The sequence below is a fragment of the Euphorbia lathyris genome, chromosome 4, assembly GCF_963576675.1.
Source record: "Euphorbia lathyris chromosome 4, ddEupLath1.1, whole genome shotgun sequence".
NCBI lineage: Eukaryota > Viridiplantae > Streptophyta > Magnoliopsida > Malpighiales > Euphorbiaceae > Euphorbia > Euphorbia lathyris.
In genome coordinates, this window is record NC_088913.1 from 64,939,252 (window position 1) to 64,966,323 (window position 27,072).

The 27,072-nt window shown below is 36.4% G+C and overlaps 1 protein-coding gene across 2 annotated transcripts; it reads right to left on the reverse strand.

Annotated features, from left to right (window-relative positions):
* Positions 1-11,649: 11,649 nt before the first annotated feature.
* LOC136227684 (probable serine/threonine-protein kinase PBL10) lies at positions 11,650-14,783 on the reverse strand. 2 transcript variants are annotated; one of them, XM_066016412.1, is made up of 6 exons: positions 14,493-14,783; positions 13,232-13,444; positions 12,866-12,998; positions 12,590-12,729; positions 12,375-12,498; positions 11,650-12,190 (listed from the first exon to the last, which is right to left on the reverse strand). In XM_066016412.1, the coding sequence occupies exons 2-6, from the start codon at positions 13,433-13,435 to the stop codon at positions 11,868-11,870; spliced, it is 924 nt and encodes a 307-aa protein (XP_065872484.1). In that variant the 5' UTR covers positions 13,436-13,444; positions 14,493-14,783; the 3' UTR covers positions 11,650-11,867. The 2 variants fall into 2 exon arrangements, with proteins under 2 accessions (XP_065872484.1, XP_065872483.1); XM_066016411.1 differs by having other exon boundaries at positions 13,232-13,557.
* Between the last annotated feature and the right edge of the window lie 12,289 nt (positions 14,784-27,072).

The following is a 27,072-nucleotide window of genomic DNA, read 5'->3' on the forward strand; positions in this document are numbered from 1 at the left end:
GACGGACCAGATCTGCTATATACACCATTCAAAACGCATGATAGCCCTGCGTTTTGTATTTTCACTCTGCTGCGGAATTCAAGGGAGTCAACCCAGGACCCGGGTTGACCCCGGTTTTTTATTTTAAAAAAATAAAAACAAAAGAAAAAGGTGAAAAAAAAAATAGAAAAAAACTATTATGTTTGGAAAACTTTGAATCTTAACTTACTTTCATAATTCTATCTAAATAATTAAAAGCTTAACTTTAAAATACTAATGGTTTGATGTGAAAATTGTTGTTATCAGACTGAAACATTACAGTGATGAATACATAAATCTAATCCAATTGAAAAAAACAATTTCAATTTCCTAGTAATGCATACATGGTTTATAATTTTAAATTAACTATATATATTATTTATTATGTCATCTGGTCAGACCAACCCGACCCGAGTCATTTGGTTGAACCAAATAACTTACGACCTAACTATAAATCTGGTTTGATGTCATGTCCGGTTCTGATAACATTGATGAAAAGTAAAATCAAATACAGAATGATTTTGACTTTAGGCTAAACTTCTTAGTCCACACAATATCTTATGCACAAGGCAAAATAGAGGCAAAAACCATAATTTGGCCCCTGAACTTGGCTAAACTTATTTATTTGGCCCCCCTTCTCTACAATTTGGGCTCTTTTAGCCCCTGCACTTATATTTTTCAGCCAACTCAACTATCACTGATACTATCCCCATTTGTTTCAATGATATAGGCAATATCTACAGATTCATGCACCACTTGATGATACGACCGGGTCTGAATCCCAACTTGATACGGGGTCGATAATTGTACAATAAGAATGTACAATTACCTACTTCCATGTGCCTCTAAGCGTTTATACGAAATTCAAGTGATTATATGAAATTGGATTAACATAAACGTTAGTGAGGGGCTAGATAAGGCTGGAAATAGAAGTGCATAGGTAGGGCTGTAAACGGGGCGGATCGGGACGGGAATTGCATTAACCATTTCCGACCATTGGCCTATCGGGGATTCTCCGTCCCCGTCCCAAATACAGTGGCGGATCTAGGATTTGAGGGAGGGGGTGGGGGGCAAAACTCTACGTAAAAAAATTTTAGACAAAAAATGCAAAATTGTTCAATTTTTTATGACGAAAAATGCAAAATCGTTCAATCGTTCAAAAAATTTCAATCAATTTGTCCAATAACCTAAAATTAAGAATAAATTATCAATCAATATTCAATCAATTTGTCCATTAACCTAAAATTAAGAATAATCTAAAATTAAGAACAAACTATCAATCAATATTCAATCAATTTGTCCAACAACAACAAAGTCTTAGTCCCGAAATGATTCGGGGTCGGCTAACATGAACCATCATATAAAACCGTTAAATCAAGTCGTGTCAGCGACACAAATTCTCTCCTTCCACTCTGTCCTATCCACTACCATATTTTCCTCAATCCCCAATAAACTCATATCACTGTCGATCACCCTCCTCCAAGTTTGCTTAGGTCTTCCCCTATCCCTCACCACTACATCCCTTTGCCACTCTTCAGTCCTTCTAACCGGCACATCAAGCGCTCTTCGTCTTACACACGGCCAAACCACCTTAGTCGGGTTTCCCTCATTAAGAACAAACTATCGATCAATATTCAATCAATTTGTCCATTAACCTAAAATTAAGAATAAGCTAAAATTAAGAACAAACTATCGATCAATATTCAATAAAAAAAAGTCCATTAGCCTAAAATTAAGAATAACCTAAAATTAAGAACAAACTATCAATCAATATTCAATCAATTTGTCCATTAACCTAAAATTAAGAATAACCTAAAATTAAGAACAAACTATCAATCAATATTCAATCAATTTGTCCATTAACCTAAAATTATGAATAACCTATAATTAAGAACAAACTATCAATCAATATTCAATCAATTTGTCCATTAACCTAAAATTATGAATAAACCTAAAATTAAGAACAAACTATCAATATCTATTAACCTAAAATTAAAATTAAAGAACAAAAACTAACCTGAAATTGATTGAGGGAGGGAGAAAGATCCGAGCGCAGGTGTTGCCGGCCGGAGAAGGAAGACGGCGGCAGAAAAGGAGGGGCGTCGGCGCGTCGCGTTTGTTGGAGGAGGAGAGGAGAGGGATTCGCGTTTTCTGTTCTGTTGTCGAAGGAGAGGGGAGTCGCACCGCACGCGTCTGTTCTGTCGAAGGAAAGAGTCTCTGCTGCTTTTGTTTGTTAATTTAAAAGTCATCAACCAAAACGACGTCGTTTTGATTTTTTTTTTTTTTGGTCCGGATGAAGGGGGGCAAATGCCCCATTTGACCCCCCTAAATCCGCCCCTGCCCAAATAATATATGGAGAAAATTTTGGCTACCATCCCTGCCACGTGAGGAATCCCCATCTCCGTTTAACTTTTTAATTTCCTTATTTTTTCTTAAGGTTTCCAAGGTTTTGATTATGTAAGATTCTCATCCTCGCGGGGAATCCTGCATCCCCGGTGCCTGCATTACTTATTAGCTTTCGATTTTTTTTATTTTATAATTTCTACTCCTAATTGCATAGGTTCGGTTTTAATTTTAAACCAGCCTAGTTAGAGCTCTTATTTAATCTATCTTAATTTATTTTTACAATATATTCCATTTTAAAGCAATCAAGTTACAACCCAATCTTTTTAGTTTATCCAAATCACATATATATTTTTTTAGTTTATTTTTTTATATATATTCAGGTATTTAGTCAGGGATCCATGTTGGGGACATTTGGGGATAGGGATGGGGATGGAACACTTATAACCATACCCGCCTCGTCCCCGACTATCGGGGACAAAATAAAACAATCCCCGTCCCATGGGGATCACAAAGGGGGATTCCCCGCCCCCAACGGGGATGGTGAATCCCCAACTAATTGACAGCCCTATGCATAGGCTAAAAGAACCCAAATCAAAGTATAGTAGCAATTAGACAAATTTAACCAATTACAAGGCTAAATTACAGATTTTCCCAAGATGAGAACACGGACTTGATTTGAATTCTTTAATCTTGAAACAAATGGTTTAATGGCAAGATATTAATCATGAAAAGAACAGTAGCTCAAAGTTTTCAGAGTGATCAATTGTCCAATGTAAACATAGAAATTTTAAAACATAAATATTTAGACCATTTAAAGATCAACTTTGGAGAAAACCCTATAACTTTGTGGGAAAAAGAAAAGATATATGCTAAGATAGAACTCATCAACCCTAATGATGTTGTTCGAACCAGACCAATAAGATATAGTCCTGATGATCAAAAGGAATTTGAAATACAAATAAAAGAATTATTAGACTTAAAATTAATTCAAGAAAGTAAAAGCCCTCATAGTAGCCCCGCATTCTTAGTAAGAAAACATAGCGAACAAAAGAGAGGCAAAGCAAGAATGGTAATAGATTATCGAGAATTAAATAAGAAAACAATTTTTGATGGATATTTTTTACCTTATAAGAGAAATTTAATTAATAGATTATCAGGAAAAAAGTGGTTTAGTAAATTTGATTGTAAAAGTGGCTTTTGGCAAATTAAGCTTACTAAAGAATCAAGATCTTTAACAGCATTTAGTGCACCACAAGGACATTATGAATGGATTGTGTTACCTTTTTGTTTGAAAAATGTACCCCAGATATTTCAACGAAGAATGGATACGATATTTAGAAAATTAAATGAATTCTGTGTAGTTTATGTAGATGATATCTTAATCTACAGTAATAATATAGCAGACCATTTACAGCACCTAGATGCATTTATAAAAACGGTAAGACAACATGGAATCCTTTTATCTGAAAAGAAATCAGAAATCTTTAAAAATAACATAGAATATTTAGGATATATAATAGATAGTGAAGGATTACAACTACAAGATCATATAGTAACTAGAATTGATAATTTTAAAGAAAAATTAGATACTAAGAAAGAAGTCCAACAATTTCTAGGAATAATAAATTATGCATCAGATTATATAAAAGACTTACCAAAATTACGACAACCCTTGCAAGAGTTAATTAAAAAACATAAAGTATTTGAATGGACAACAACTCATACTGATACTATAAGAAAAATAAAAGAAGCAGTAAAAGTTCTCCCAAAATTAAGACTACCTAAAGATAATGATCAATTAGAATTATATACAGATGCTAGTGATATCGGGTGGGGAGCAATCCTCATTGCATATAGAAAAGAAGATATAGACAAAGAAACTCCTTTAATATGTGGCTATAGATCAGGAACTTGGAAACCCTCAGAGAAAAAGTATCATATCAATGAGAAAGAATTACTATCTGTTAAAAATGGAATTAAAGGGTTTAGGTATCATTTATTACCCATAGAATTTATCATAAGAACAGATAATACACAAGTAGGAGCATTTATCAGAAATAAAATAGATCCCCTACCAGAACTGAACAAAAGAAGGCATTGGCAAAGTTTTTTCAATTGCTATAATTTTGTTGTTAAACCTATCTCTGGAAAACGAAATATCTTAGCTGATTTTTTGAGCAGGAATGGAGATAATGATCCAGTGAATATCAGAAATCAGAACCGCCAGATGCTGGCAATGATCAGAAATCATGAGAACTTTCTGGACAACCTTGAGGAAGAACTCAAGAAACTCCAGTCTCAGAACAATCAGAATATAAGAACCATGACTCCTAGATCCTCTTATGAGTTGTTAGGAGATCTTCATAAGAAGCCAATTGAGATGCCAACTTCATCGAGTGGACTCTCAGGAGCCACCACCTTGAACCATTCTAAGCTGATTAATCAGAACTCCTCAGAAATCACAACCTCCCAGGTTATACAATTCCCTCCAGAAATGACAGAAGCATATAAGAATATCATGAAATTTTTTACATATAAAAAATCTCAAACCGTATATCGAACCATTAAGATGACCAAATACCCTAGGTATATATGCTCAGAAGACTGCAGTCCAGATGTTGTTCAGAAACTATTTCGATATGGATTTCTGGACAAAGTCATGACTGATGAAAGCCTTAATAGTGTTTCAAAACTCCCATCTATCATACCCAGATCCATTGACGAACTTGGATTAAGATTTGGAAGAGGAATATTTTGTGTTCAAATTTTTGATGCTGCTATGGACTTAGAAGGGAAACCAATAATAATTGCTCAGATTTTTAAGACTGGTAGAAACACTAAGATTGATGTAGATAATTCCGACCATCAATGGGAAATTCCATGCAAATTAGAAAATTTTAAATCTTGGTTAGGAGAAAAACGAGCACATGGAATCCATACGATCAAATGTAGACTCGAAGACTATATTAGAAATAAAAAGGTTGCTATAATAGCCAGATCGAATCATGGAGAAGTTGAAGAAATGATAACTATCAACTATTTAATGGAAATGGGTGATGAAACGAGTCAACAAATTTTGATAGAAATGCATACGAAATTGATGGATAAGAAATATAAACATAGTTCAGATACATTGGCCCATTATGAATCCATATATGGACCCAGAAAATCATGTTTAATTAGAATTGAGCACATAAGACCTGAGCCCATGAATATTGACTCCATAAGGCCCAAAGAAGAATCCCATCAAGGAAAAGAAGAAGATCCATTTGTGTAAAAAATGAGATAAATATGTATAAGAAAAATAAGAAAAATAAGAACGAGGTGGCACTAACTAAGGATGAGGTGGCGATAAGATCGACATGTGGCAAACCATGAAGACATGAAGAAACAAGTGTCAAGATCAGAAGAATGAGGTGGAAACATTAGAGATTAGTGGCAAGATGTAAAGCTTGAGGTGGAAGAGCAAAATAAGAAGCATTCGACACGTGTAACCTAAAATTTTGTACTTTTAACTTTTGTAATGATGTAATCTTCTTTTTGGTAATTTCACCTTTGATCTTGTACCTATATAAGGAGAAGACATATGATGTCTGAGATATAACTTGCTTTGAGTAATAAACTCTTTCTTTCTCTCCTTCCATGGCTTTCTAAACTCCCCCTTTTAACATTCATAGTTGTTAAATACTTACGTTTAACTTCCGTATAACATATTAGTTTGAAAAGATTACGAGTTATAGAGCAACAATAGTTATCTTTCAGACGACTCCAAAAGGTGTGTAGAGATACTGGAACATAGCCATAGCCCATGATGATGAAGAACGGGTGTCAGGCAGAGTTCAGAGGTCTCCACTGAGGATTGCTTTGAAAGGTATACTGGAGGTTCTCTATAATTCTTGTTCTAATTAAAGTAATTTGTTATACTTAGTTCAACTTAAAGATTTAATATATTATGGATGTTAATTTTCATTTAAAAATGTTTACTTCAATGTTCGTTTGTCTTCCTACCCTTTTTAGGGTCATAAGAGCGATCATGCACACATCAGAAAAAACATCAGTACATAAATGGTATCAGAGCCTATAAAGGATCACAGATAGTTAGAACTTTTTAAAATCATTATGTCATCATCATATACCAGTATATTTGCATCACAAATTAATATTCATAGGAAACCAGTCGACAAAATTATAAGCGGCATAATTGAATTAGACTTAAGCAATAGTTTAGAAATTTCTATTCTCTTAGGCAAATTAATTATATTATTAGAATATTACCAACATCTCCTTAATATAGGAACTAATGATCTAAATAGGCATATAATGTTAATAAGAAAAGTAGAAATGATTAAATGCCTAATTAATTTCACAATCATGATTTTTCAGGATTATACACACTAGATAATGGATATATCAGTTGAAAGTCTTAGGATTATTGCTGAAAAACCATTAATTTATAATCAGGATATTAATCAACATATTATAAGTTGTAGAAGAGCATTACAAATTATGGAATTAAAAGATAGACAATTAGAATTAGCACAAGGTGCTTTAGACGCTAAGCGTATTTAAAAGATAAAACTACAGAAAAGAGTTTTTGACTTAGAAGATGAAGTAAAAAGATTAGAAGAAAAACGTAGAGAGCAAGAAGAGACAATAGAAATTCAAAAACAAATAATTACTGAAAGTTACAGACATATTCAAGCTTTAATCCATGGAAGAGAATAAAGAAATAGCAGAACAAACTCATACAGAAAATACTAATATCTACTATCAAATGGATACTTATGAAGGCGGTATAACTCAAACTTTAAGTTTTAAACCAGATATTTATCAAAAAATACAGGATGAAACTGAAGAGCTATCTGTCAATAAGATATTTAAAACGAAATGGTTTGATAAACATAAACATATACGATATATTGTTCAGAAGCATGAGAATATTATAGATACAACTACTATAAATGGTAGAGCAAGGATAAATTTAATAACAGATGACGTAATAAAAAGAGAATTATCAAAATTATCACATAAAGAATCAAAGAAATATAGGAATATTTACTTTGGAGGAATAGAATTCACTATAAAAGCATATTTTCAGAAAAATATCGATACTCCTATTCAAATATATGTATTAGATGACAGAATATTAGATAATATCCAAGATGCCTTAATAGCAGTAGTAAGAGGAAACTTAATTTATCAGAAACTTAAATTCACAATTCAACCAGATTTTAGTGTATCATTAGAAGATAAACATAAAGATTTAGCATTAACTCTATATTATAAATTAGAAGGAATAAGAATGCCTCCAGGAAGTAAAGTAATTAGTATAGAAACAAAAATTATATATGCCCTTACAGGTAATCATCATATAAGAAAACAAAATGATAGGGATATATTAGTACCAAAATTGTACCAGGAAATATTAGAACCACTAGAACATAAAGAAAATTCAATAATAACAATCCCAGATGAAATATGTATAGATTTTAATTCTAGAAAACTACAACCAATCCAGAAATTATTACCTAGAATAGAAGGAGGAAGGTTAAGTTTTAAGAAAGAAATAATAAGACAACCAAGAACCTTAGATTTATTACATACATATTATGAAGATAAGTTACGAATAAAAGTAATATTATTTAATGAGCTACGAGCAACTGACTGTATAGCTGAAATTAATACAGGAACCAAAAGTTTAGTACATATTAGCCGAATAAATGTGAACTAATCGAACCACAAACTTATAACTGTCCAAATAGTACTAGAGAAATAATCATAACTAGAAGCATAAGAATTAGATTTAAAATTCAAGATCTAGAATATGAGATAATTGTAGGAGTAACAGAATATGATAGTACATATGCACTATTATTAGGATACGACTTTTTAAATAAAATCAAATATAAGATAAATAATCAAGGAATTACGATAGAAGATCAAAACAAAATACGGTTTATAAATAAAATATGAACATACGACAACAACTTGATAAAAAAGAGAGAAAATCTAAACGTTATAACACAGACTAAAATTCCAGAAATAGTACCCATAGATGCTTGGAGACGAAGCAAGGAACCAATAATGATGGATATAAGTGAAATAAAACCTAAAATCCCTACAAAAGTAAATAAAACCTTAGATCTTTTAACAGATTTACACAAAAAAAGGACAATTCTAATCTAATGGCAGAACAAGAACATAGTGTAATAACATTTCTTAAAAATCACGCCCAAGAAATTATTGACAAAGAAAAATACAAGTATGAACCGCTAAACACTAGAAAACTCAAAGAACATGATGTGAAAACATCCAATATAGACGTAAGCACTGAAGTACAATATCTTCAACTCAAAATAGAAAAACAACATCAAGAAATAAAAGACCTGCAAAAAGAAAATATAAAATTAGTCATAAATTCGAATAAAGAATGAGTTGAAAAATATAAAAAATATAAACACAAGTTTAAAAATACTAAAAAAGAATTAAAAGAAACAAAGTTAGAACTAAAACAAACAAAAACAGAGCTACTCCACATTACAGATGAATTCAAAGAGTTGAAGGAAGAAGTAAGAGTCTTAAGAACCATGGTTAAAGAAGTAAAAGGAAAAACTATTCACATCAGTAATAGTAGTAGTGATAGTTCAGATAGTTCTGATAATCATAGTGAAAATAAATTAAAAATCATTGGATATATAGAAGAAGAAAATAAAGATGAAACAAAATTAATAGAAGAAAATAACCAAATAATGAAAGCATTAGAACAAATGAAAAACATTAATGCAATAATAGAAGAAGAACCCGAAAGTGACATAGAAAACAACGAATACACTAGGTATGAAGAATCAGATATAGGATCAGAAAATATAGTAAACGAAGATGCCGATAATTATCCAGAAGAAGAAATGATAGACCCCAATTTAGACATAGTAACTAAAAAAGTACCTACAATTCCACGACATATACCTATAGGCCAACAAGGAGACTTTAAAGAATTTATAGGATCTATATCTCAAGGATTAAATCCAAATGGATATTTTTTAGACTTAGATAATGTCTATGATGAATAAGAAATAAGTAGACGAATAAATGATTGGAATTTAGGAATGTACATAGCCTTAATGAATTTATCTCACACTGAAAATTTAGATTATATGTATGACCTAATCTCTAAAACAATGATAGGAAAAGTAGGATTTTGGATGGAATCCATAACTCATCAGTTAAGACCACAAATAGAAGCTTGTGCTTATGATTGGAAATCAATGTTATTATTATTCGATATGGTATTAAAAAGAGAATTTTTAGGAGAAAGATGGTTAGTGGCTAGAGAAACAGTATTTGCTGAAAGAAAAGCTGAAATAATAATGAATTTAAATAACATGAAATGTTGTAAAATTAGTAAATTACCAGAATATACTATCAGTTTTACTAAGTTCTTTTATGAAGCTAGGTTTTTACCACAAGAAGGATTGATATATCAACAACTATATTATGACCACTTACCAAACCCATACAACGTAGAAGTTTCAAAAGAATATACTCAGTTAGAACCAAAAGAAAATACATTAGGAGAAAGAATTAGAGTATTACGAGCTTATCTTATGAGAAAATGTGAAGAATATAGAGTTCAACAAAAGGTTAAAAAGGATAAGAAACTAGAATTACGCGAAATATGTGGATTCACTGAAAAGCGGTTAGTTTTTTGTTGTGATGATAAAGTTAGGAGAAAATATAGACGATATACTCCTAATCGCACTTATAGACATAATCCTACATATAAGAAGTCTTATCCTAACAAGTATGATAATGGACGATTTCGACGAAAACGATTTAGACGATATAAAAATAATCTAGAAAATAGGAACAGATTTAGATATAAATGAAAGTTTAGGAAAAGACGAGAAAGACCACTAAGGGATAAAAATACTAAGCTTACAGAATGTAAATGTTGGAATTGTAATGAGAAATGACATTATGTTAATAAATGCCCTAAATTAAAACAAAAAGGTGTCAAATATATAGGAACAACAGAATTTATAATGAGTCTAGAACAAATAAGAGCCAGCGATGATAAATGGCATAAAGAAGATGAATTTTATATTACTGAAACAGAAGATGAGAACTCAGAAGAATTAGAACCAATAGAATATGAAGATAGTGAAACTGATAACTAATGGTAGCCATATATGTAGAAGCACCAGTAGAATATAAACCTAATAAGATTATAAAACGCCGCATATTTATAGATAGTGGAGCTGATATATTTAAAGGACATAAGGTCAGAGTTACAGGATTTAATGAACAAATGAAAGAATTATATATTATAGCCGAAAATATGAGATTAATACTTAACAAGACAATTTTTCGATTACCCATAATTTATCAAGAAAATAATATGAAACAACATATATTATTAGGAAATAATTTCCTTGATTTCTTTAAAGTCCAGCTTATCAAACCTGAAACCATAAGTCTTTTAACTCCTTGTAATAAATGGATTATCTTTAAGCGAGTCCTACCTTTATATCCACTCACAATACATAATATCAAAACAAACAGAGATAATAATTTAGAAATTTTAAAACAGAAATATTTAGACCATTTAAAGATCAACTTTGGAGAAAACCCTATAACTTTGTGGGAAAAAGAAAAGATATATGCTAAGATAGAACTCATCAACCCTAATGATGTTGTTCGAACCAGACCAATAAGATATAGTCCTGATAATCAAAAGGAATTTGAAATACAAATAAAAGAATTATTAGACTTAAAATTAATTCAAGAAAGTAAAAGCCCTTATAGTAGCCCGGCATTCTTAGTAAGAAAACATAGCGAACTATCTTGAAAAGAACAGTAGCTCAAAGTTTTCAGAGTGATCACTTGTGCAATCTAAACAAGGTAAACAGCAGAAACCCAAAATAACAGACTTTACCCATAAAGATATTTATGGAAAGGGAAAACAAATGTGTAAAATCTCTAACGTACCACACTGAGGATTCATTGTTGTATTTTGAGCACTACAACATAAACCCATGAGGCCAAAGCTGGAATCGACCAGAACCAGCTGCAGAAAGATGGCCGAAGAAATTGGTAGAAGAAACCTAAAAAGTGGCTGATCAACCTCAAAATAATTAATTAGATTTACCTACATCAAAGAAGATTTCATTTTGCGTTGCAATGCAGACACTTTAACTTTTATGCCTAGCATAATTGCTTAGCAAGTCTTTAGAATATTATAGTCTGATGTTCACTAGTAAAGACAATCAAATAAAATCATCAAAATTGGATCCATGATATAACGCTCTTACAAATGCAATCTGCAAAATTTCTTCAACCAACATACAGGGATATGCAATTCAAATTGAAAGAAAAATAACACATATATTTATACATATATCAGCTGGTTTTTCCAGAGGTTTCTCATTCACATTTTTTCCCTGTTATATTTCCCTGCTGTCACTGACACTCTGAGGGTTTCAGATCAAGAGCACATGGATGCATTAGATTTCATTAGGGTTATAAAGTTGTTCCAGATCTTTTACCACTTTTTTCATGTCTGGTCTAAGCCTTGGCTCAGTTGATAGGCACGTGACTGCAAGGTTAAATGCAATTTTCACAGCACTAAACTTATATCGGACTTCATCGCGAATATTATCATCCAACACTTGGAGACAGTTGCGGTTGCTGCTAAGTTGACGCCTCGCCCACTCAACTAATCTTTGTTCTCCTGGTGGCCTCTCATTGTCTATAGCCTGTTTACCAGATAGCAATTCAAGGTACACAACCCCGAAGCTGTACACGTCACTTTTTTTTGTTAGATGACCTGCATTACAAGGAAACAAAAGTGGGTAAGCTGCATAATCATATGAACTATGAAAAATGCTGCTTTGCATGAGGCAAAAACATTTCGTGCAAGGTAAAATCATGGAAGCAGCAAAAGACTGGATTTTTCAACAGAAGCAGGAAGGCAACAAGGAAATGAAAATAGATATTGAACCAGAAGATACCTGTGCCCATATATTCAGGAGCTGAATACTCTTCAGTACCCAAGGCCCTTGTAGAGACATGGCTTTTACCATCTGTAGGCCCATCCTTGGCCAAACCAAAGTCGCAGAGTTTGGCATTATAATTCTGCGCTTTGTGAGGATGAAGTAAGTCAAGAAATCCATAATACCGTGGATCTTCAAGTACGAAAATTCAGCAATTCAACATTTTTACATACCAAATCAAGCAAGATATCAGAAGTTTTCAAGTCTCTGAATATAACATTAGCCTCATCATGAAGAAATGCTAGACCCTTGGCAGCACCAAGGGCAATTTTTAGACGGAGATTCCATGAGAATGATTGATAGGAAGAATTGCCTGTTCCAACAACGAACAAAAAATCACACTTCTTACTTGTTTCGCCCAGAAGAATGGACAAAAAAGAAAAAAAAAGAAGTTGACATTGAAGTAGAAGGATGAATCGTTAAAATCAATTAGAAGAATAGTCACTCACTTCGAAATATATATTGATCAAGGCTGCCCCTTGGCATAAACTCATATACTAGAAGACGTTGGTCATCCTCTAAGCAGTAGCCAATTAATTTCACTAGATTTGGATGACAAAGCTTCCCGGTTTTGATTTCTGCCTGTTGTCCAAGAAAGAATACAAAATAGATCAACAATTTGTTTCATGTTGTCATATAGCCTAAAACAATTGAATAAAATGATAATGAATTGTTCCTTCTTAAAAAAGAGCTCTTGAGAGGGGTATTTGGGAAGCAGGAAATGATGAACATTACTTTTATGGCATTTTGATTGTACCTTAATGTTGTAAGCGGAAGTATTAAAATGCAAGAGGTTTAGTAGGGGTGACACTCACCACCAACTCTTGTAGACCTTGGCAACCCTGTTTGTTGAGCATCTTTACAGCAATAGGTATGCCCGTCTCAGGTTGGACAGCCTCCAATGATTGCTCATCTATCCACCCTTTGTAGACATGACCAAAATTACCTTCACCCAACACACTATCTTCATGAAAATCTTTTGTAGCTTCTTTTAGTTCGTTGAAGCAAAAGCTCTTCATATCAGGGGACTGCAACATATCACCGTTTGTTTGAGAATTCAAAGGTGCTGCTACAGATGAGACCTTGCTACTTAGCCTACCTATATCATTCCCGCACTTGCCCATACATGTTGAGTCCCCCTCTACATATATCATGTCAGCAATATTAGATATCTCTCATATAGATGCAGCCCTAAAGGCTTTCAGTTATTTGTTTGGCAAGAGAGGAACAAGATTATAGTTAGAATCAAGGGGTGTTAAGTCTTTCAACATAATAAATATTATATTTACTGTATTCTAGGGGAACTCCCAAACTGTGAATCCTGCCTTAATTTCATGGAATTGTTTTATGACGTGTTCTGTTTTGATATGGTAAAAATACGCTCAATGAGTGAATATACACAAAAAAAGTCACAATGTCTGAAAAAGTGGACTTGCCAACTTCAGTAGTATGTGATCATTCTGTAACTTCAATCGCTATTATAAAGAGTATTGCAGGCAATAAATTTCAATTTTCACAACAATAATGAGAGCTATGGATATGTGTATTTAACACTTTTATTGGGAGAAATGGACCAAATAAAGATAAGCCAAAATAGGTTGCCAATGTTGCTGCTGATAAGCTAATCAAAGATCACATCAAATACTGAGGCTGATGAAACTTCTAATTGCAGAAGCAATCAAGATAAAACATAGCCATATCTTGGTTGTCCATGCAATGAAATGAACCCATGCCAAATTGTAGTACTTAAGCTTAGCAATTCCTGGGCACACATTCATCAAAAAGTAACAAGATTACCATTTCCATAGACTTCCATAAAAGTTTAGCGATTAACTTAAATTTATAATTGCAACAGCGTAGAAGCGTAATTGGATCCTTTAAGCATGAAATTTCTTTAGTTCCATCTTGTCCCATCTTTTCTCAGCAACCAAACAGTACATAAAATTTCTAATCCTAGTAAAGAATCCAACATTATGATTCATTGTGAAAAGGAAATGAAAAACCAACCTAGTATTGCCCAGATTTTACAAATCATAGCAAATTAGCAATACAATCGTCATAAAAAAACAAATATACCTTGATGAAGAGCACTTCGAGACTTGCTTGTAGTACTTAAGCACAAACCCATGAAGATCAAAGTCAGCCTCTTCAATCTATTCCTCCCACAAGCAAATCCAAAATATTGATTTGAAGAGTTGTCTAAGGACCCGTCTGGCGCGTGATTAACATGAGTTGAGCAAGGCTGAGCCGCCAAGATAACTCAGAAGCTTTGACTAGTTCCTTTCTACACTCGATCTCTGATTCTTCGAATGAACTGAAGCTACCTTTGGTTCAGCTGTTGGTCCGATTTTGAGCGCGCATAGTAAAAGAAAATTCAACTTTTGGGGCCAAATCATAATTTAAACTTGGAAAGTGAAATTTTAAAAATACATAATTGATTTATTATTATTATTATTATTATTATTATGGTGCCATCTATAGTTACTTTGTTTTTAACAAAGTAAAGCTTGTTAAAATAAAAAATAAACTTAATTTTAATAATAATAAAATAAAACAAAGACATGGTGAAAAGAATAATTAATTTGGTTTCAAAGTCAAAGTATGGTATGTAAGTCTTTGTATGGGTGATGTATATGGATTATGAGTTTTTTTTTTATTATTTTTTGTCTAAGATAAGGTGGTAGAACTCCTATTTAAATACATCTCAATTTTGAGATGTAGTTGTCCGGAAAAAAATAAAAGAGAAAAGTCCAAGTCCTTAGTTTTTATCCTATGTATTTTGTGCTTTGATTCTTTATATTCCATAAACTAATTAGTCCCTCAAAATTATATATTCAGTCCTCGATAATTTTCAGTTTTACTCATTCTACTCTAATAAAGTGGTATCAGAGCCACGTTACGAGAGTCAGTCTTCCGCAAAACAAACCCTACAAAAATGTCAGACGGTCTCAAACTTCCTTATCAATACCCTCAGCTCACCAAAACCAATTATTCAAGTTGGTGTATTCGAATGAAGGCGTTACTCGGATGTCAAGATGTCTGGGATATAGTCGAAAAAGGCTACGTAGGCCCAGGTAACGAGGCAGCGTTGACACAGACAGAAAAAGATACTCTGCAGAAAAATCGCAAAAGCGATCAAAAGGCGCTTACTCTTATCCATCAAGGTTTGGATGAATTAATGTTCGAGAAAGTAGCTGAAGCTACCACCGCCAAACAAGCGTGGGAAATCCTACGAGTTTCTCTTCAAGGGGAGGAGAAAGTTAAAAAAGTTCGTTTGCAGATGCTGAGAGGAGAATTTGAGATGATGAGGATGAAAGAGACGGAGGCTATTAGTGATTACTCATCCCGAGTAAAATCTGTCGTGAATCAGATGCGGCAGTATGGAGAAAAAATTGAAGAGTCCAGAGTTGTTGAAAAAATTATGCGATCACTACTACCAAAATTTGATTACGTAGTGGTGGCTATGGAGGAGTCCCGAGACATCAGCGAAATGTCCGTTGATGAAGTTGTAGGGTCATTACAAGCACGCGAGGAGCGGTTTGAGAAACGAAGAGAAGATTCCGCAGAACAAGTCTTAGCAGTGAAGACTGTGTTTAAAAATTGCGAAAGTAGTCAGTCCGGCAGAGGACGCGGAAGAGGTCGAGGAGGAAATGGTAGAGGACGAGGACGTGGCAGAAGTTAAGGCAGAAATGAAAACGGCAACAACAACAATGACACAAGCACTCAATTCACCAGAGGCAGAGGAAGAGGCCGAGGACGCGGTCAAGGAAGAGGAAACTGGAGGCCGAATGAAGGACGCGACAAGTCAATGTTATAATTGCTCTAAGTACGGTCACTACGCGGTGGAATGTTGGAGTCCGCCTAAAGAGGTAGAGGAGACTGCCAATAATATTCAAGATGAGGAAGTAACTGGCACAGTGTTACTTACCTACGAAGGTGAAGAAAATCGCGAAAATAATATATGGTATCTTGACAATGCGGCAAATAACCATATGTGTGGTGACAAGAAGATGTTCGTGGAGCTCTATGAATCCGTTCGTGGTAATGTTGTATTTGGAGATTCCTCTAAGGTTCCTATTACAGGCAAAGGAACCATTCTTATTCGGCTCAAAAATGGCGCTCACCAGTTTATTGATAATGTTTATTATGTTCCCAAGATGAAAAGCAATATTTTAAGTTTGGGACAATTACTGGAGAAAAATTATGAAGTTCACATGGTGGACCGGAAACTACTCCTGTTGAATGAGAAAAAGGAGCTGATTGCACGAGTACCGATGGCGAGAAACAGAATGTTCACAATTAACATTCAGACGGACGTGGCCAAATGTTTGAAAGCTTGTGTGCAAACTCCCCCATGGCTTTGGCATTTACGGTACGGACATCTCAATTTTGGAGGACTGAAGCAGTTAGGACAGAAGCAGATGGTAAACGGATTGCCTCATATTGACCAGCCTCATCAACTGTGTCAAGGATGTCTTGTTGGAAAACAATTCAGAACCAGTTTTCCAAAGGAGTCCATGTCAAGAGCAAAGGCTCCACTTGAGCTAGTTCACACAGATGTGTGTGGACCGATCACTCCACAGTCCTTGGGAAAAAATAAATATTTTCTACTTTTCATTGATGATTATAGTAGAAAAAATTGGGTGTATTTTTTGAAAGAAAAAACAGAAGTTTTTGAGACATTTAAAAAATTCAAAGTCCAAGTTGAGAAAGAAAGTGGCCATTTTATTAAAGCACTCAGATCAGATAGGGGCGGTGAATACATGTCCATCTCTTTCAAGCAATTTTGTGAACATCATGGAATCCGTCATTTCCTTTCAGTTCCCAGATCACCACAGCAAAATGGCGTAGTCGAAAGAAAGAACAGAACGGTGCTCAACATGGTGAGGAGCATGTTAAAAAGCAAAAATTTACCGAAGGAGTTATGGGCCGAAGCAGTGGACTGTGCTGTCTACCTATTGAACAGATCTCCAACTGTCAGTGTTTGGGATCAAACTCCACAAGAAGCATGGAGCGGAATAAAACCCAGTATTTCTCATTTGCGTGTTTTTGGCAGTGTTGCTCATGTCCATGTACCGGATGAAGAACGCAAGAAGCTAGATGATAAAAGCAAGAAATATTTGTTTGTGGGCTATTCAGAACATTCCAAAGGGTACAAAATGTTCGATCCTCAGACTCAGAAAATCATCATCAGTAGAGATGTCACCATTGATGAAGAAGCAGTTTGGGACTGGACCGGTGAAAAAGAAAACAGCTACAATTTTTATCCTTTCATGGATGAAGACAATGATCATGAAGAACCAGCCACAGTCGCAGCCACAACACCAGCAACCAGTTCGACATCAGCAAGCTCATCCAGTTCGAGTTCGTCCTCGAGTAATGGAGACAGTTCAGATGAACATCCGCCCGGAGGGGAAAATCATTGTCTAAAGCAGGTAAATCAGTACTAATCAAAGCTGTCGGTCAAGCTATCCCGGTGTACTATATGAGTGTATTCTTGTTCCCTGTATCCACCGCTGAGGAGCTTCAGCGAATGCTTAATTCTTTCTGGTGGGGCACTAAGAAGAATGGAGAACGCAGTATAAACTGGATGAGATGGGAAAAACTGTATGTCCCAAAGGAAAATGGAGGTCTTGGTTTTCGTGACTTCACCGCCTTTAATTTAGCAATGTTGGGAAAGCAAGGTTGGCATCTTATGGCTAACCCAAATTCTCTTGTTAGCAGGGTTATCAAAGCAAAATATTACCCATTGGGGGATTTTCTTCATGCTCGGTTGGGTCACTCTCCGAGTTTTATTTGGAGGAGTCTTTGGAGCTCCCAATTAGTGCTAAACGAAGGGCTGAGGTGGCGGATAGGAGACGGAAAATCCATTAATATCTGGACAGATCCATGGCTGAGAAATGACCACAAGTGCAAAGTAGTTACACCGACGATTGACACGCTTAAAGACCTCACTGTTGTTGATCTTTATATACCAAACACCAATGAGTGGGATGTGGAACTATTGAATGAAATTTTCATGCCTCAGGATGTCGATGAAATTCTACAGCTTCCACCGAGCCTTGTCACGGGTGCCGATAGCATCATATGGAATGGCAGCAGAACGGGCCATTATACTGTGAAAAGTGCTTACACACTCGCATCATGCACCATTACGAGCAACACACACTTGCAGTCCCCGGGTGATTGGGGGAAAATTTAGGGAGCAAACATACCACACAAGATTCGATTCTTCGTATGGAGACTCGCAAGAGATTGCCTCCCTATGCGATTCAATCTGACGCAGAGAGGTGTTCACATGTCTGATAGGTGTGTATTTTGCGGGATTGATGTGGAAGAAAGATGGCACTTCTTCATTGAATGCACCTTTGCTCACCAAGTTTGGATCGAAGCAGGCCTGTTAAGGAGAATCGAAAACGCCGCTACTAACGCTGTAGATTTTGCAGAATTTTTGTTTTCTTTGTTGACAGGTGTGGAGACGGAAGAAGCAGAACTCTGTATGATGATCCTCTAGAGTCTCTGGCGAACCAGGAATGCAAAACTATGGTCGAACCAGACCAATTCCGCGCGGCAGACGGTGTACGCAGCAAGAGATGTGTTGCGTGATTGGATCAAGACGCGATCAAGTGCAAAACCACAGTCAGGAGCCACCGAACAGCAAAGCGAAATGGTTTCTATGGATGATATCCCGGATAACAGAACTGGGCGGAATCTACACAACAGAGGCGAAGCTGCAGATAGCAACCGCTCAGATTATAACAGCTCAAACCGTCGGCGGGAGCTCCCTTCAATCCACAATATACCAGCAGCAAGACCAGGCATCATCATGGCGCAACATGTAACAACCGCAGATCAGCAGCCCTTCAACACTCACTCACACAGACACGAAGACGTAGCAGGTCCATCAAGATCGACATTAACTACTACGGACAGCAACATGAGAAGGACGGAACACAGGGAGTCATTGAAATGGAATAGACCACCTATATCATACCTCAAATGCAACACAGATGCAGCTAGATTTCCAGACACAATGCAAGCAGGTATAGGTGCTATCTTAAGAGACTCGAACGGACAATTCATTGCTGCCCGCTCTTCCCAGATTCATAGCTACCCAGCAGTCGACGAATGTGAAGCCTTAGCTATCCTCGAAGCGCTATGATGGCTCGTAGCTTCGGGGTACCAACAAGTCATCATCGAGTCTGATGCGCAGATAGTAGTCGAAGCAATCAATTCGAATATAGACAACATCTCTGAATTTGGAATAATTGTTGCTTCGTGTCGACAAATCATCCTCCAAAACGACTCTTTCTCAGTCATTTTTGCAAGGCGACAAGCGAACGAGGCGGCCCATGCTTTAGCTAGGTCTTCCCGTACTTACTCTTGTCCCATGACTTTTGATACTATTCCGAGTTTTCTAGTTTCATTGTTAAACATTGATTGCCCTTTAGAGGCTTATTAATTCCATTTTCCTTCAAAAAAAAAAAAAAAAAAACAATCGTAACATGATTGAAAACAATTAGAGCTGTTGACAAATTCGACACATTTTCCCTGTAGTTATGTTTGTAATCAACACAAAAAATGCTCATATTTCCCTCACTAATGCTTCGTGTTAATTTGGAGAAAATGGAAATTGCAACTTTAATCAATTTGGGTTTAATCCCTAATTCTCAAATTCCCCAACCCCCCCCCCCCCCCCCCCCCATTATATATAAAAAAAAAATTAAATCCAAAAATAAAGGTTAAAGTGCAAAAATACCCCTAATGTTTTGGGTCAGGAGCAATTTTATCTCTAACATCTAAAATGGTACAATTTTATCCCTAATGTTGGAAGCCAATAGCAATTTTAACCCTAACGTTGATAAATTGGGTCAATTTGAGAAATAATTCATCAAACTGTCTTCTCGGTCATGAATAATAGTGTCTGAAATTGATCAAATTTATTAACATTAGAGGTAAAATTGGTGCAAAATTACAAAATTGATATGCAATTGGTGCAAAATAAAGAAAAAAATGACTGTATTTTATAATAGTGTCTGAAATTGATTCAATTTATCAAAGTTAGTGATAAAATTGCTCTTGGCTACAAACTTTAGGGGTAAAATTGCACCATTTTAAATGTTAGGGGTAAAATTGCACCCGACCCAAAACGTTAGGGATATTTGATGCGTAACAACCCGAGAATCCCGGAAATAGATGATTACGAGTAGGAAACATTATAATTTACGTTTTTTATCAAAAAAAATCATGAAAATAATGTATGACAATTGAACGATTTTGCATTTTTCGTCACCAAAAATTGAACAATTTTGCATTTTTTGTCATAAAAAATTGAACAATTTAACATTTTTTTGTCTAAAATTTTTTTACGTAGAATTTTGCCCCCCGCTCCCTCAAATCCTGGATTCGTCACTGCTTCAACAGTAACATTGCAACTGACATTTAGCTTCAACACAAAAGGCATGAAACACACCGTCTCATTTATTCATCAAATCATAACCGTCTTCTCCACGTGTTCTACGTTTTCTCTCTCTTTTCTGTTTTAAGATCATTGTCAATCATTCTCTTTATATTCTTGTAATCATCCGCAGACAAATCAATAAGAAAATTATAAGAATTTTTATTCTTACCTCATTGTTAACACTTCGTTTTGACTTTATAAGTAGTCCATGAACACATAAGGAACTAAGAAATTATAATTCGAACTTAGCTCAACAGAATTATTTTGATTTCCACTGAAAAAAACTAGATCTCTATGAAGATCGTAATAATAAACGGTTGACTGATGTGTTATGCATGCCTGCGTTTTAGCTCAATTTATTGTCAATGGTTAAGCTGTTTGAGGATAATGCTATAGGCATATATTTTCTAGCTCATAATTGTTTGTTGCAACCATTGGAATCTCACCTATTAGTTATTCTGGGATTCTTGGAAGTAGGTTTATACCAACTACAAAAGCAATCTTTTCATAATGATGCTTTTCAACAATTTAGTAATTGCTTTCTTGTACATGCGAATAACAAGCATATAGTGCATATGACAATTTCTGATGATTATATTATATCATAAACTCTTGGTCATATTTTTTCCTCTAAGATAGGTCACTTAGAAGGAATTTCACGTAAAATATTATAGAGGGTGTTTGGTTGCTACTTTTTGATCTTATGTTTGCCTTTTCACTTTAAAAATGAGAGTTTTAGGTGTTTGAGTATCTTTTTATAAAAGAATGAAATCTCTATTTTTTGGAAAAACAGCTTTTTCAAACAACAAACCGTAACAGAAAATAGTAACAACAAACACCAGGATACTATTATATGTTAAGCTTTCCATATAGCAAAGAAACATAGAAAACGTTTCCTTTGAGTCATATATATACTCCTCTTTGTTTGCTTTAATCGTTGGAGCTATTATACCATTTCATTTTGAGGCCAATGAGGAGCTAAAATCTCCACCAAATGAATAAATATCGCATAGAAAATGAATGAGACTAAAACTCATTAACATTTAAGGCGTTATATGAAGGAAAATCCTACTTTATTAATTGGAGATCCCAAGATCTAAATTCAAAAGGACAATCTAATTGCAAGGCCGGTCCTGATAATTTGCGGATCCTAAGTGGAATAATAAATAAATGGCCCTTTAGTAAAAACATTTTACGTGAAAAAATTAAATATATTTCAATACATGATAAACAAAAAAATATTTCATTAGGGTAAATAATTTATTAGTTCAAATCTTTTTACCTAATACATAGTTTAGTTCTCCTATTTTGAAAAACACATTACAAGGTTGATGGGTTCATAATTGACCCTAATAACCATATGTTATTGCACTAAAAATGGGTTGAATGGGCTGTTATTTGTTTTTAATTTCGGACTAAAGGGCCTTTGTTGCAGATTTTTGGGAAGTCAAGTAGATACATCTGTCACGCAGCCTGTTTTGCAGGAAAAGGAGAAGGAAACCTTACGGACTAAAAGACAACAATGTAAAGCGAGGGAGGACATCAAGGAAAGGAGGCGGGATCAGGGAGAGTCAGTGGCAAAAGGAGATTTTGGGCCTTGAAGTGTTCAAGTGGCCATAATCTTTTTTTCAATAAAAGGCTGGGACGCGGCTGAGGGACCATACATCCCAACTAGGTCGGCACCTCCGGAAACCTCAGCCAACCCGAATATTATTAAAGAATAGAAAGAATTACAGAGAGGGAGTTAATGAAAATGAACATGGGCTATATTAAAGAGATCATCAAAAATAAAAGAATTGCAAAAAGGCGGGGCTGCGCTCCACCAAGTGATATCTGCCGAATTTTTTTCGAAGTTTGCAAGGCTATCATCAGCTTGATTTCCTTCTCTATAAATGTGAGAAATCCTACAGTTCATCAATGCACAGTGCTCAAGACAACGGAGCCAATCCTGTCGGATTATCCAAGGAACATTATTAGATTTACTTCTAAACATTGATATTGCATAAGAAGAATCAGACTCAATCCAAAGATTAGTCCATTCCCGCTCCCAAGCTGACTCAATGGCAAAGATAATTGCTTTTAATTCTGCAATGTGAGCGTAGGAGTCCGGGATATTGAACGCAAAGCAGCCCATCACGAATCCTCTCGAATTCCGGAACCCCCCCCCACCCCGCTCCTGCCATTCCATGGGATCCAGAGGCAGCCCCGTCGGTGTTAACTTTGGCCCAGCCAGCGGGAGGCGGAAGCCATCTGACAATAGTAAAATTTGGCTCTGGTGGGGGCCTTATACGAAAACCTGCTCCCGGTTCGAGCTCGCGTATAAAGCGGAGCAATTTGAGCTTTAACGTTTGGATTGAAGGAAGCTCCTCCTAAAAAATGGCCCTGTTTCTAATATGCCAAATAAACCAAGCACAGGAAACCATGGCCCCTTGCCAAATTCTTCTAACCTGGTTACGGATCCTCAACTCGCATACTCGATTGAAAAGATCAGGGAAATTAGCAGCATGAGGCATCATAACAGAGAACAGGTCGTAAACAAATAACCACAAATGCCTCGCGATGCAGCAGTTAACGAACAAGTGGTCCAGGCTTTCAATTTGCGATTTGCAAAGCTCACAGCGAGAAGCTAATGCATAACCTCGACGTTGGAGATGGATCTGAGAAGCAAGTTTTCGCTGAATTAACAACCAGTAGGCAAGTAATCGACGGGGAGGAATAGTTGAGTTCCAAATAAATCGGTGCCAAGCGACAAGTTCCGACGGGCAGAGCGACTCGCAGAATTTGCGGGCAGTGAGGATGCCAGAATCCGCTTTGGTCCAGATGCAAACATCTCCAAAATCTTTCCCTTGATAAACCTGCTGAATGTTCTGCTGCACCATAACCGGTAGATGATCAATGTTAATCCACTCATTACCGTTTCTGAAGTTCTGCACCGGTTCATAAAGAGAATTCTGATTACACAGCGGAATATCAAGTTGGTTTGCCACAAAAGGACTAATCCACTCGTCTGTCCAAAAATTAAGAACAGAGTGATCCCCAAACCACCAAAAAACCTCCTTTTTAATTTTCTCAAATATTGGCCTTGCTGAGACCCAAATGGAGGAGTTGGAGACATACCTCTTGGAGAGACCAGAAGGGGCCAGAAACCACAAACAGAGGAGCTTAGGAATAAATAGATTTCGGAGAAGTAACTCCCAGCTGAACTTTCCAATAAGAGTGAAATTAAAAAGACCATAATCTTTTATTCCCAAGCCTCCACTAGCCATAGATAAACAGCAGGTAGACCAGGGCACCGAGACAATTTTGCGGGTTTCTCTATCACCGGTCCATAGGAAATTGCGGATTGCTTTATTAATCTTAGCAAGCAAAGAAGAAGGCCACCTGTAAATCAGAAAAGAATGCACTAAAGCTCCAGTCAGTGCTGATTTAATTAGGGTGAGACGACCCGCCATAGACAGAGATTCACCCTTCCAAAGGCTGAACTTCTCAAGGAACCGATCAGCAAGGGGCTGTAGAAACCTAGCGTGAGGGGCCCCTTGAAAGAGAGGCACCCCCAGATAGTTGAAAGGTAGGCTAGCAATACGGATACCCAAAACCCTAGCCAATCTCAGTCGACGATTCACAAGAATTGAATTACCGAAAAATGCTTCCAATTTATCCCAATTGACCTCTTGTCCTGAAATAGAAGCATAAAAATTAAACAAATCCTTGATACATCTCATATTTCACAGAGAAGCCTGGCCAAAAACCAACATATCATCTGCGTAGAGCAGATGAGAAGGGAAACTGGCTTGGCTAGTGTAAATCATAGGTTTAAATCTTCCCTCCCTTTCCAATTTAGAAATCCATCTGCTAAAAAAGTCTTCCGCAATGCCAAAAAGTATCGGGGAAAGCAGATCGCCTTGACGGACCCCACACAAACAACCAAAATATCCCTTAGGACTGCCACCAAGCATAATTGAGATTCGAGAGGATCTGAGGATCTCCAAAATCCAACTTCGGAACTGAAGAGAGAAGCCAAAAGCTTCAAGTACACCCAGGAGGAAATTCCAATTAAAGGTGTCAAAGGCTTTCCTGATGTTAAGGCAAATGATATCCCAGAAATCCCGGTAGAAAGAACCGCCAAAACCGTCTGGCCCCGGTGAACTGTCACTGCTCAGATGGAAAATCACGGCCTTGACTTCTTCATTCGAGGGAATCTTAGTAAGAGCTTCATTGTCTGCATCAGAGACAGAATCCAGGATCACTTCAGCGACCACGTCAAGTCTAACAGGGATGTCGCTACCTGTAAATAATTTCGTGAAGTAGTCGATTACATGCAAGGAGAGCGCATCCTCGTCCCTGGTAAGGGTACCATCAATAGAGAGAGATTGGAGGTGAGCTTGAACCTTTTTAACTTTAGCACAACGGTGAAAGAAAGTGGAATTACGGTCCCCAGCAGCCAACCATTTCACCCGGCTTTTATCCCGAAGTAACAGTTCTTGCCTATACAATTGAAGGTCTAAATCCCGCTGAGCCTCTTCTTCAGAAGCGCGATTATTCTCATTCAACCTTTGATCCGCAATTTCTTTTTGTATCATCTCGAGAGAGGCCTTAGCATTATCGATATTAACTTCCACCCGGCCGAACACCTCTCTATTCCAAATACGCAGCTTCTGGCGCAGAGATTTGAGTTTGAAACAGAATAATTGCGCAGGAGGGAGGGAGATATGAATGCTGTTCCAGTGCTCGGCTACCACATTTCTCAGAGACTCATGCGTATTCCACATAGAAAGATAGCGGAATCGTCATTTTCTGATTACACCTGAAGTGCATGAGAACAGCAAAGGGTTGTGGTCGGAATGGTGCCGAGGAAGAGCCGAGCAGCTAAGTTTATCCCACGCATCCACAAAAGCTTCATTCACTAATACTCTGTCCAGTCTGCTTTCAACATGCTCCAAACCCAGCCTCCCGTTGGTCCAGGTGTAGAACAAACCAGTTGTCTCAACATCAATCAAACCATTAGCACTAATAAAACCGCGAAAATCAGTACATGACCTAGCAGAGGGACGCCGCCCTATTTTTTCATGAGCACCAGTGATTACATTGAAATCGCCAATCACAAGTCACTTGGTGCCGGAAAGTGAAAGCAAAGAATCTCAAAGCAAGCGACGAGACCCTGCAGAAGTGCTCGCATAAACAAAGGACAATAAAGAGACATCTCCGTTCGAGCCAAAATGTATGGAGATATGATGCTCATGAATCAAGCTAATATTGCATAAATTAATACAACCGATTTTACAAAAAAGCCAAATTGAATCCGAAGCATTACCAGCTACAAACTGAAGGCCCAAGGACTTCCAAAAAATAGATGCAATCCGATTGTAGGGAACCATAGCTTCAGAGATACAAACCAGATCGGGTCGATTGACATTGCAGATAAGCTTTAAAGCTCTCTGAGTGCCGGGGTTATTAATGCCCCTGCAATTCCAGTACAGAACTAACATGAGTAGCGGATTGGTGGTCTTCTCCGCTTTTTAGAGCGGGTTGGAGTCGTCATGCTAATAGCTTTGCCCTTAAGTTTTTTCTTGACAGTGGTCCATTCAGTATTTGTGTCCGCTGATTCCACAATTTCCTACTCTTGGTTTGGTTGCCAAAGTTGTTGCTCCCGGTTTGTAGGTTCAGCAGGCATGTTTAACGGTCGTGGGATCACAAAAGGGACCTTAATCTGACCAAAACCTTCGTTATCCGAAGTTGAACGACTCCCTTCCTCACTGTAGTTCCCCCAGTATCGAGAGGCCTCCCTAGTTTCCACAGTTATCGGATCTTGATTGGTAGATTGATGTAGTATTATTTGCAGAGAATTCTCCACAGCCGAAGTCTCATTGCTCGATGTTTCCATATCGTCATCAGAGTTGGTCATTTCTCTATTGACCGATGGTTCCTTCCTATTTTGGTCCCCGATACCCCCCCTATTCGTTTTCTGCACGGGTTGCTTTATTTCTCTGTTCTTATTTCGTCTGCATTGAGTAGTGGTGTGGCCAATTGAACAACAAGTCGCACAGAGGGGCGGCAGGTGCTCGTATTCCAAGTAAACCCATTATTTGTGATTATCCGTATCTACTCTCAATTGTGTCTGTATATCACGGGAAAGATCCACATCGATCAGAACCCTTGCATAGTGCCCGAATTCCCCATTCACTGTGTTATTATCAA

Bases quoted from the DNA above. Each gene is read 5' to 3' on its own strand.
- LOC136227684 (XM_066016411.1), bottom strand. From the start codon at position 14,544: ATGGGTTTGTGCTTAAGTACTACAAGCAAGTCTCGAAGTGCTCTTCAT. The intron at 12,999-13,231 runs GTGAGTGTCACC...CTTGGACAACAG, and splicing joins AAGGTCTACAAGAGTTGGTG to GCAGAAATCAAAACCGGGAA. The intron at 12,191-12,374 runs GTATCTTCTGGT...CTTGTAATGCAG, and splicing joins TCCTGAATATATGGGCACAG to GTCATCTAACAAAAAAAAGT.